The sequence below is a fragment of the Arachis ipaensis genome, chromosome B8, assembly GCF_059453495.1.
Source record: "Arachis ipaensis isolate K30076 ecotype BB chromosome B8, ASM5945349v1, whole genome shotgun sequence".
Classification (NCBI taxonomy): Eukaryota; Viridiplantae; Streptophyta; class Magnoliopsida; order Fabales; family Fabaceae; genus Arachis; species Arachis ipaensis.
Genome location: NC_142443.1, coordinates 16,040,073 through 16,051,574, shown reverse-complemented (window position 1 = coordinate 16,051,574; position 11,502 = coordinate 16,040,073). Strand labels below are relative to the sequence as shown.

The window sequence follows — 11,502 nt, the reverse complement described above, 5'->3', positions numbered from 1 at the left end:
TTGTTCAGGTGTATCAGACATGATTAGCTGTGTTTTTAGTTTTTGAGATGGTGTATATCTGCAGGCTGTGTATTTACAGTTTATGGCTTTAAAAGTCATTCTGTAGTTGAGTTGTATCGTATTAGACATGATTGGGTGTATTTGAATCATATCTATGGGTGTATTCACAGTTCTGACACGGTGTATTTTGCAGCCTCTCTCAGTTGTTGATGACGAGCTTGTTCCAAAGGTCGGAATGACCTTTACCACCCTTGAAGATGCTGGAAAATTTTACAGGAACTACGCCAAGGCTGCAGGTTTTTCTACAAGAGTTCGGTGCACAAATAGGAAGGGAAACGAGATTAAGAACCAACTGATTACATGTAGCAGAGAGGGAAAATGGAAATCTAAATTATCTCCGACCGAGAAGACGAATCCAACAGCCGGTTTAAACTGTCCTGCAAGAATTTATATACACACATTGAAGGATGTCGGTGCTTGGATCATTTCAAAGGTTGTGCTGGATCATTCACACCCCTGCTGTCCAAGTAAAGCAGAGATGCTCAAACAACACAGGGAACTAAGCATGTCCATTCGTCGTACGATAGAGAATAACGAGGAAGCCGGTATCAGACCTAGCAAAACCTACCAATCATTTGTTGCGGCTGCTGGGGTCACCGCGAGCTAAATTTTATCGAAAAGGACGTGAGGAATTACATTACCAGGGAAGTGCGGAATGTTTCCGAACAAGAAGATGCAAAGGAATTCGGGAAATATTTGTTAAGAATGAAAGAGAAGAATCCGAATTTCTTTTTTGAGCTCCAACTCGAAGAGGATCAATCGATTAAGCTGGCTTTTTGGGCCGATGCAAGAAGTAGAGCCGCCTTTGAGTATTTTGGAGACGTCATTTCATTCGACACCACCTACAACACAAACAGGTAACAAATTGCCCCTGTTTATGATGCTAAATTAATTTATTTTTACGAATCCGCATCAGAGGTGTATATTGGCTGTTTCATTGGGTGTATGCGAAGCATTTGTTAAGGTGTAACTAATGATTTTGCATTCTGGACCATGGTAATTTGTTTCAGGTATAATTTGGTCTGTGGTTCTTTTGTCGGGGTGAATCACCACGGTCAATCAACACTTCTCGGATGCTCTTTGATGAAGAACGAAGAAATTGAATCATTCAAATGGTTATTTCAAAGCTGGCTTCGTTGCATGGGAGGAAACGCTCTGAAAGGGTTTCTCACCGATCAGTGCGCATCCATGAAAAGGGCTTTAGAGGCCTGTATGCCAACAACAGTTCACCGCTGGTGTATTTGGCACATCATGAAGAAGATTCCAAGCAAATTAAACGGGTACAAGGGACATGCCGATATCGAACAAGAAATGAGCCAAGTTGTTTGGAACTCTCACAGCAAAGACTCATTCGATAGGAATTGGAACGATTTTCTGCTGAATTTTGGTCTTGCGGACAACAAGTGGCTTTCAGGTAATGTCTTTTTAAAATATGCAGCAGAGGTGTAAATTGTATGTCCCCTTGGGTGTATTTACAGCCTGTGTTTGGGTGTATTATGCAGATCTGTACGAAGATCGTCACATATGGGTTCCTATCTATCTGGATCAGCACTTCTGGGCAGGGATGAGAAGCACATAAAGGAGCGAGAGCATGCATTCATTTTTTAACAAGTATATCACCCGGAACAGCTCGCTTATTCAGTTCGTCAAACAATACGATAATTGCCTCGGAAGCAGGGAGCAAGCAGAGAGAGAATCAGATGCTGCAGATTTTCATACGCTCATACCGTGTGCAACCAAATCCTGCATTGAAGCTCAGTTTCAAGATGCGTACACTCACGCAAAGTTTAGAGAAGTCCAAGCGCAATTCAGAGGAAAGGCGAATTGCATCACCAGATTAAAGAATTCCGCTCTAGGCTATTCAGTATACGACGTCGGAGAACAAGTTTCCAGCTCAATATTCAACAAGTTCGTGGTTACTTATGACTCAGTGGCAGCCGAGGTAAAATGTCAATGCTTATTATTCGAGTCGAGAGGGATACTGTGCCGTCACGCACTAAGCGTGTTAAGCTTCGAACAAGTAAGCCAAGTGTCACCGAGATACATACTGGAACGATGGAGCAAGAAGGTAAAGAGGCGACACACACACATCAAGAGCAGCCACGACGAGCCACTAATGGAGCCAAGAAGCAAGAGGTTCGACCAATTGGTTTTTCGTTCGCAAAATATCTGCGAATTTGCCTCCGAATCGGAGGAGCTGACTGCAATTCTGCACCGTGCGTACGATAACGTCATGGCCGAGATGGAATCATTAAAAGCCAAAAGGAAGGGGACATCTTCTTTATCGCACGAAGACGCCAACTTGGAATCCGTTAACGAGCTTCAAAGCCCGCCAAGGATTCGAACAAGAGGACGTCCAAAAAACAGGCTAGGTTCAAAGCTGGAGAAACAGATCGCAAATGCCACAAAGAAGAAGAAGACGAAAGTTTTAAGCGAGGTAAAAGTACTGTTCTTTAAATTTGTGGCAATTGAGTTTATTTTTCTTGTTAATAGTTTAGGTAATGTGTGTGTGTTATATTTCAGATAAACCTTTTTGATGCTGCATCAGCGGCTCATTCAAATTGCAGCCAATATCAAGGACACGTTATGAGTTATCAGTTCAGGGTACCAGTAGCAGGGGATAACTCGTTGGGTGTATAGTTTTACAGAATATGGGTGTAAAAGCACCGTTATTTTGGGTGTATTTTCGTTAATTCACAATTTACATATAGACACATATATAGATACATATAGATCAAAAGCTGTAAAAATTCTCAGGTTATGGGTTTATATTTGATTTGATGTTTTTCTTCATATTTTAGTACATGTAATTCATACATTTTGAATACAGCACAGACAGTTTGGGTGTATATTTTATGCAATCTTGGGTGTATTATTAGACTTGCGTTGGGTGTAACAGTTTATATATGCCTTGCATTTTTCCTTCATATTTTACCACCTGTAATACAGCTTTTGATTACATCACAGACAGTTTACCAGCACAGATAGTTTAACTATGGGAAAAAATATACATGGTATAGAAGTTGATAAATGGCAAATATTTACATCATTTGTTCAATTTACAAACTACCAAGCAGTTGGATTACCCAGTTTCTATATCAGCAGAATTAATCTGACAAAACGGACTTAATAATATAGAGGATGGCTTCGACAGCCTTATAGCACTACTCTCTCTAATTGCCCGATCTCTCTGTGTATTCATCTCACTGAATAGTATCCGGGATGCGTACTCCACTCTATAGTGGTCCACCTCCTCCTACAATTAAAAAGTATATTCTGTTTAAATAGCAATATTAATTCAGTAAAGTAATACAGAGTTATATGGTTCTAAAGACAGTTACCTGTGGCCAATTATCCCATTGATACTTCCCCTTTTTGATGTTTTCCGGCTCAATTAACTCCATCCACTTCATAACGTACACAGCGCAGTCATAGCTGAAAACGAAGAAAATAAATTACAAATCTCATTTACAAAAGTTTAATGTTCAGAGTCACAAATTTATACCTTGTTTTTTGGCCAGATATTTTAACATATGGTGATTTAATTTCCTTCTCCCTCTCCCCTTTCTGAAGAGGTTCGCCGCCGGCATATGTTATCAATCTTGAAAATACGTATCCCTTAAATACGAAAACAAATCAGTAATACACCCGAATGAATGGACAAGATACACCCAACAGAATGGACAATATACACCCATCAGAAGTAAAGAAATAGACCTATCTATTAAAGTAAAGAAGACAGAGGCAACTTACAGTGAATTTATTAATGGCCTTTCTCTCATCGGTGGGAGCTTTTTTGTGTAGCGGGTCAAGTATTTGACATTTCCGCTTTCTTGCATTTATCAACCATAACCACCAATGCCCCGAGTAGCAGACAGGGGCAAAAATCTGAAGGATTGCCACACGTGAACAGTGTGTTATTTTATTTTTCAAATAAGTAAATAAGCATACTAACAAATTTAGCAAACGAAAACTTACATATGGGTGCGAAGTTAATTTTTTTCTATCTATGAAGGGAATGAAACTCGGGTAGGCTTCCACCCTGAATTTCTTTTTCGTTTTCGGTGATACGAATTCCCCGTTTGGGTGATCCGAAAGTGCCATGCACTGCAAGAATTGCGAAACAAGAAATGAAATACTAAACTTACACCCAATGGAACGTAAAAAATACACCCAAATCAATACAGAAAATACACCCAAAGTTCGGAGAAGTAACACTTACCACAATATCGGGGGGGAGACAGTATATTTGTTCTTTAAACCTCTTTTCATTTTTGTTGTTGAGGATGAGGCAGATGGCAGATACAATCTAGAAATATATGCCAAAATCAATTTTACATTAATAAGCATTGTAATTGACTTTGGTGTAAAAAGATTAATGTTATTCTAATATTACCTGAGATTCTATATCACTTTTTGCCTGTAGGGAGGCAAGGTGCATTCTCATCAAAATGTATTCTCCTTGGCCAATCAGAGTGCACATTTCCTCATACTCGTTAGTATTGTCATATGCATCTTCCTTCAGTCTCGTCTCCCAGATGTAGCACTTTTGTTTCATATCATCCGGAATTTGATTCATTCCCCCAGGAGTTTCAAACTTTGCAGAACTTTCTCCCCCAGTCTCCCTCTGAATTTGTGGACTTGTGTTTTTTTCCTTCGCCGCGCTGCTTGCTATTCTTTGGACCAAACTGTCCAATTGTTCTATCAAATTCGCAGCTTCTGGAGATTTTTCCCTTTCTGTCTCCTGCGTTGACGCCCCCTCCTGGCTTGAATCAGTCAATCCAAGGCTGAATGATGGCACCCCTGGATCTGTTTTAGGAACATAGGATGCTGTCCGTGCCATCATCAACAGGGCAGCAGCGTCTTCTGCGTCTGGATGACTGCGTCATCATGTATAAGAATAAGAATAAGAATAAGAATAAGAATATACGGATGATAAGCAAAGATTGATTTTAGTCTGATGAACTTACATTTTAGTTGGAGCTGGGGGAACCGTGGGTGTGGTCTCTTGAAGTTGTTTGGGGGTTTCAGGAGTGCTGCACAGTTACAAAAAATTAATCACGGCGTAAAAGAAACTAATCAGGAACAATATACACCCAAACTGTTAGCTAATATACACCCAAACTCTAAACAAATATACACTCAATACTATTTCTTACGTTTCTGTAGTCCCTTCAATCTGTAGCATAGGGGTTGGTTCAAAATCTGTCTCAGTGGTTGTTTGGGATGCCGGCACAAAAACCTGAATCGGGACTCTAAACAAGAAGAAAAATGAAAGGTTAACAACGCCTTTGAAAATAATAAGGTTATAATGTTGAAATATTATTGAAAAACTCACATTGCAAGCGCTTCCGACGGTGTCTGTTCCCTCACAACCATCATATTCGAATCAGACGGACTCAACCTAAAATACACCCAAAGAAATTCAAGAAATACACCCGAACAATTCAAAAAGAAGACAGGCTTTGTTTTTTTGAGAACTTACATACTTGCAGTTTTTGCTTTTTTTTCCTGCCTTTTTTTTCTTGAATAAAATAATAAAGGGCTTTTTTTTTCTAAAAAAAATATATACAGAATTAGAAGTAGAAGGGTAATAGAAGAACAAAAGTAACGGTTATTTGAAAGAGAAATTACATGCTCTGTGACGGCTGGTTTACACTACTCTGTTCTGTGTGTCCTTGAGAGGAAGGACCATCACTTCCCAAGTTCACAGCCGGTATTCTAAAACAGATTTCATGTTATTCAGACAAAATAAGATACAGGTATAAAATACACCCAAATGAATGCACAAGATACAACCAACCGAATGGACAATATACACCCAACACAACAAAGTTAATATTCCAACTTATTAAACAACATACACCCAACTTGATCCACACAATACACCCAAATGGTTCCACAAGACACACCCAAATCATGATAACAAGATTTTATTAAATAATAAAGCTTCTTACGTTTCAGACGACACATAGCGACCTTCTGTCGATCGCAGGTCAGGTTGGTTCTCCCTGCGAAACAAGAAACAATTATTAGCATACAAAACACAACAAAATATGAAATAGACAGCCCAGCAAGACATACCCCTCTGCAGCAGATTTATCAACGTTTTGCCCTAGCCATTCATCCAGTTTGTCACTTGATATTTCATATGTCTCACTACATTCATAAAAGAAGATGTTAACAAAAATAATTACGACGATAGACGTTAATATAGCTTACGAGGTACTGTACCCGTCAAAGTATTGGTCTTCTTTAGGAGGTGAATCCTCCACGACAACTTTTTTCTTTTTTGGTTGTGTTCTGGGTGGAAAAAAAAGAGTACCAATCAGAAATAAAAAATTAATTTTATCACAGAATATTATGCAAAGAAGTGCTTACTTTTTTGGTGTTGTTTTTGTTTTTTTCTTCTCCTTCTCCTTCTCTGCAGGTGATGATTCTTCGCTCCTATAAGTTAATAATAGACACTTCAGTTAATACACGAAATCTTTATAATGAAGCCAAAAGAAAGGAGTAATAATTTCAGGACATTACTCATCACTTTGTTCAGATTCAGATTCTGAATCAGAATCTGACTCCTCTTGCCTCTGCTTTCTTTTTCTGGAGTCCATTCTGGAAGGCAAACAATGATTATTTAGAACATACTAAAAATACACCCAACGTGATCAACAAAATACACCCAACTCGAAAAAGAAATTACACCCAAGTATGGTACTTACTTTTTCCCCTTTTTGATGGGGTGTTTTCTTGCTGAATCCTCTGAGTCTTGTTGAGTCTCAGACTCAGAGGTAGAAGTGTCACTGTCAGTAGCTGTTTCTGTCTCCGAAGACGATGTTGGACTCGCCTTCCTTTTTTTGTTTTTTTTATTTCTTGTTTTTTTTTTCTATTTTTTCTTTTTTTTTCATTTTTTCTCTTGCTCTTGTCTCCGCCATCTTCACAATCCCCTGAAACATGAGATATTTTAGCTAGCAGCATTCAGGTAAATAAAATACAAGCAACATATTATGTTTACTTACCAAAATTTCTTCTCTTTCTGCAGTCATTCTTTCCACCAACTGCTCCTTAGTCCAGTTGGCAATCCAAGGCTTTGGTGGTCTTTCAGCCCTCTTCTTGCCTTTGTTTTCAGAAAGATGAAAGTATATTATCATGAGGGCAAAGAGGCAGCCATCAATTGCCTTCTTCTTCTTCTCCTGGTAGTCTGTGATGCCCTTGATCAAGAAGGTCAAAACATGCCCCCCCCCAGTTTCTCTCCGATATGCCGTCCATCTTAAAAATTGGGGCGAGGTGCACGGGCGATATTTTGTTTATCGTCGTTGGCAAAAGGAACGCCATCTGTATGTAGAGGATGAATATCCTCTTGAACATCAGGTGTTCCTCTTCGCTGCCAACGCCTATTTCCATCATTTCATCGGTAAGACTTTTGAGGGTCTTACCCTGGAATCTTCTATAAATTATTTTGTCATCATCAGAAAGTTGCTTATACTCAACTTTCTCAGGAAACAGATTTCCTACAAAAAAGAAAACAACAAAGTATCAAAATCGGTTCAAAAACACCCAAGCATCAACCTTAAATACACCCAATCATGAACTTAATATACACCTATAGTTACCTGTTGCATTGATGCCAAGCGCATCACCTATTGTCTTTAGTGTTATTTGGAAAGAACCATATCCTGTCTTCAGTCTGTTCTCCCCAAGTTTGAAGTTGTTTGCCAGTTCCCTTAAGAGTTGGTGATCCACCCTTAGAGGTGGGACGTGCATCAACCCACCAAATCCGAGATCCCTGACAATTGCCTTCTTCTCCTCAGTCATGTTTCTGAACTTATCACTCAGGAGATGTGTGGCACACTTAAGGTCTTTTGTTTGGTTTCTTGCTGCCATTTTATCTGAAACAAAAAATACACCCAAAGATATCAGTAAGATACACCCATATATAAGAGTCAGATACACCCATTAATAACAGTAAGATACACCCACAAATATGATTCAGATACACTCATTGATAACAGTGAGATACACCCATAGATATGATTCAGATAAATCCATATATATCAGTCAGGTATCACTCAAACATGCTTCAATATCAAATTAATTGAGATATCAGTAAGATACACGCATATATGAGTCAGATACACCCATTGATAACAGTGAGATACACCCATATGTAAGAATCAGATACACCCATTGATAACAGTGAGATAGATATTATTCAGATACATTCATATATATCAGTCAGATATCAGTCAAACATGCTTCAATATCAAGCCACATTACAAGTTCAAGCAGTATACACCCCCCAATCTACGGAATAAACCCCCAAAAATCAACAACAGTAGCAGGAGAACTTAGAAGAAGAACGTAGAACGACGTAGAACTTAGAAGAACGATGTAGAACTTAGAACAGTGTAACAAAGAAGCAAGAATAATAGCCCAGTAAACCCTAGAAGAACGACGTAGAAGAAAAGTAGAATATACAGTAATCTTAATGAACTTACGTTGAGTGTTGTTGCTTTGTTTTCTCTTCAGATTCTTCACGGAGAGTTTGATGTTGTTTTGATGGAGGTTTTGAACAACGATTTGTATATTTTGAACTTTGATTTTTGCTCGAAAATGGGAGCGTTTCCTTGTTTTCGAAGCGTTTTGAGAAGTGGAAGAAGTGGAGGAAGTGGAAGAGTCTGCCATACGTAACCGTTTGTGTTGAGCGCGTGATTTTGACGCGCCATGTTATGCTTCTTTATGCGCGTGTCTTCGATTTGGGCTGGGCCAACTTGGATGCTTGCATACTTGTATGTGTAGCAGGCCCGATTGGATATTAATATCAAATCTGCCTATTCGATCCGATAGATCATAAATTTGACCAAAAATTAATAAAAAAATTTGAATCAAAGTTTTTGTTTTTTATTTTTTAATTTTAAAATGTCTCACATCTACATGTATGGTCCAATTCGATCTAAATCTAAAATTAAAAAACGTGTATATATTCAATCCAATTTAATTCTTTTTAGTGTAGATGGAATTTTAATTTTGGTCAAATCTAATCTGATTAGTCCGTGTAGTAGTGTTTTAGCACTCATTGTTTTGTATAACCACTTCTGGAGGAATCTTACAAAATAAAATGTTTCTTAATTGAAAAATTTGGTGCTTTTTTTGTACACTAATATATCTAATAATTTTTTAGTTGTGGCTCTCCAAAACAAAGCAAAATTCCGGTGAGTATACTTTTTTACGCTTCAATATATTAATCACAGTCAGTGTTCTTCTGCCGAACTAATCAAAACACTTTGCATGTAGTTAGTCTTTTCAGTGTTTCAATAAAAATATTTTGTTTACCAATCCATTTTTATTTTGAAAGTGGGAAAACACAGCCCCCCTCCCTCCCTTTTTTTAAACCTGATTTTGGGCAAATGTATGTTGCAAATTAATTCTCAATATTTCGAATTAAATTATTTTTTTTAAGTATTCAATTTTGGACTGGGATTGAAAAGAAGTATACACACCTCTTGATACTAATTTTTGTCCGTTTCTGTATTTTTTGAGCTAGACAACTAAAGATGGAGCATGCGCTTAAGTGTGACCAAAACCAGATATTTGTCATCTTCTATGCAAACATATATATCACCACCAAACTTTAATTTTTCTCTGACCTTATAATTTAATTTATGCCCTCATAATGAAGTATTCAATATATATATATATATATAATTTCTAAGAGAAATAATTTTTATACACTAAGTTTTTGTACTGTCAACACTTATTAGTTTATAAATAAAACTAAATAGTTGATCTATGCATCAAAGTGATGCCAATACACTAACTTTAATTTGATTTTGACAAATGAACTGTGATAATATTATTTTTCTTAAAATTCTAAACTAATAAAAAATAATGAATAATTATATTTATTCATATAATAATTTCTTTTAAAGTTATTTAAATTTGTTGTATATGTTATTTTTTTAATTTATTTTATATTATTTTTTATTTAGAAGATAACAATGATAAAATTCTAAAAATTTTTAGTTATAGAAAATCTAATATCATGTTATAAAATTATTAAATCTATTTTTTATATATATAAACTTAAATTTTAAAAAAAAATTTGTGACATAAATAAATTAAAAGAAAAAAAAGATAAATAGATTATTGTTCTAAACCTTTTTCTTTCTCATATATATAATTTGTTGGGTATCTTTCAAATCATCAAATATAATATATGATCATTATATGTATGTTGGTAGAATCATGGTCGATGATGACAAGGCTACAAGCCTAAGATGTGGTAGCCAAATTGTGGGTGACAGTATAAGTCATCCATATATGAGACAATAATTTTCCTTTATAAGTTTAGATGTAAATTCAAATGAGGAAAAGAAAAAAAAATATTAGATTAATCCTAATTAATGCCAATGACATGAGCATTGTGTTGAGGCCACTACTTAGTGATGGAGAGTGGGGACCCAACTAACATGATTCTGAAGAAAATTTCCTAAAATTAGGTCAAATACCTTTGTATTCTCCTTTTCAAAGATGTAATCCAATCAAAGGATTATGGTCATAGTTAGAGGAACGATTCTTTCAACACTTGTTATTAATTTATTATATTTATATATATCCTACCTTGTCAAGACTAATAGACATAAACATATGCACGTCAAAATAAAATAAAAATAAAATAAACATTGGGATGAGATGGCACATGGGTTCATACACGTGTGCCCTATCCTTTGCTTTCTAGATGCAAGCACATGTGAAGCTTGTAATAAGTTTCAATATTCATGTTCACTTGAACCAAATGATCAACAACTAACTACTTTCACTTTATGCTCTATTGGTTTTAAAATAATTGTTGTTGCTTCGATTTTTTCTTTAATATATCGTGACAATGGAATTTAAACCTATGATTTTTTTAGAGAGTAAATTATCATTTTTATTCACAAAAATAAAAAATATTGATATATTTATTCATAGAAAAAAAAAATTATTATTTATATCTATAAAATATGAATTCTGCACAATAAAATTATTCAAATACTAAAAAATCACCTAAAGAAATCCTAAATTATCCTTATCTTTACCACCGCTTTTCTGATCTCAAATCGCACCACTACCCAAACTCTTCTTCACCACCACTCTCATTTCCAACTACTACCATCACTGCCGCCATCTAAAATCTGCAAACTTTCTGGACCGGTTAGCACAAAACGATGTTGCGACGGAGAGGTGCGGCTTCGCCGCTGCCATCTCCGGAGGCAAGTCTTTGTGATTTTGAACTCCAAGTGTTCTACAAGTGTACTATAGTACGAATTTGTGTTGCATCATAGAAATTAGAAATTTAATCAAAAATGCAAACTAAAGTAAATAGATCAATAAAAATGTAAAATTGGATCAGTAGAGCGAAATAGAGGAAGCTTGAGTGGGTGAAGAACAGCATAGCGTTGGTGG

At 36.4% G+C, this 11,502-nt stretch overlaps 1 protein-coding gene across 1 annotated transcript; it reads right to left on the bottom strand.

Annotated features, from left to right (window-relative positions):
• Positions 1–3,528: 3,528 nt before the first annotated feature.
• LOC148547310 (uncharacterized) lies at positions 3,529–6,671 on the bottom strand. Its single transcript, XM_088495376.1, has 14 exons — positions 6,595–6,671; positions 6,442–6,507; positions 6,295–6,363; positions 6,145–6,219; positions 6,018–6,071; positions 5,695–5,781; positions 5,399–5,464; positions 5,220–5,315; positions 5,031–5,096; positions 4,457–4,940; positions 4,283–4,369; positions 4,039–4,167; positions 3,814–3,948; positions 3,529–3,678 (listed from the first exon to the last, which is right to left on the bottom strand). Exons 1-14 carry the CDS (start codon positions 6,669–6,671, stop codon positions 3,529–3,531), a joined length of 1,641 nt encoding a protein of 546 aa, XP_088351502.1.
• Positions 6,672–11,502: the final 4,831 nt, after the last annotated feature.

What these genes read in the sequence shown, in the direction of transcription:
- LOC148547310 (XM_088495376.1), bottom strand. Translation starts at nt 6,671, where the DNA reads ATGGACTCCAGAAAAAGAAAGCAGAGGCAAGAGGAGTCAGATTCTGAT. An exon ending in GAAGACCAATACTTTGACGG is followed by an intron (nt 6,220 to 6,294) that starts GTACAGTACCTC and finishes TTATGAATGTAG; the next exon opens with TGAGACATATGAAATATCAA. An exon ending in AATTAACTTCGCACCCATAT is followed by an intron (nt 3,949 to 4,038) that starts GTAAGTTTTCGT and finishes GCAATCCTTCAG; the next exon opens with ATTTTTGCCCCTGTCTGCTA.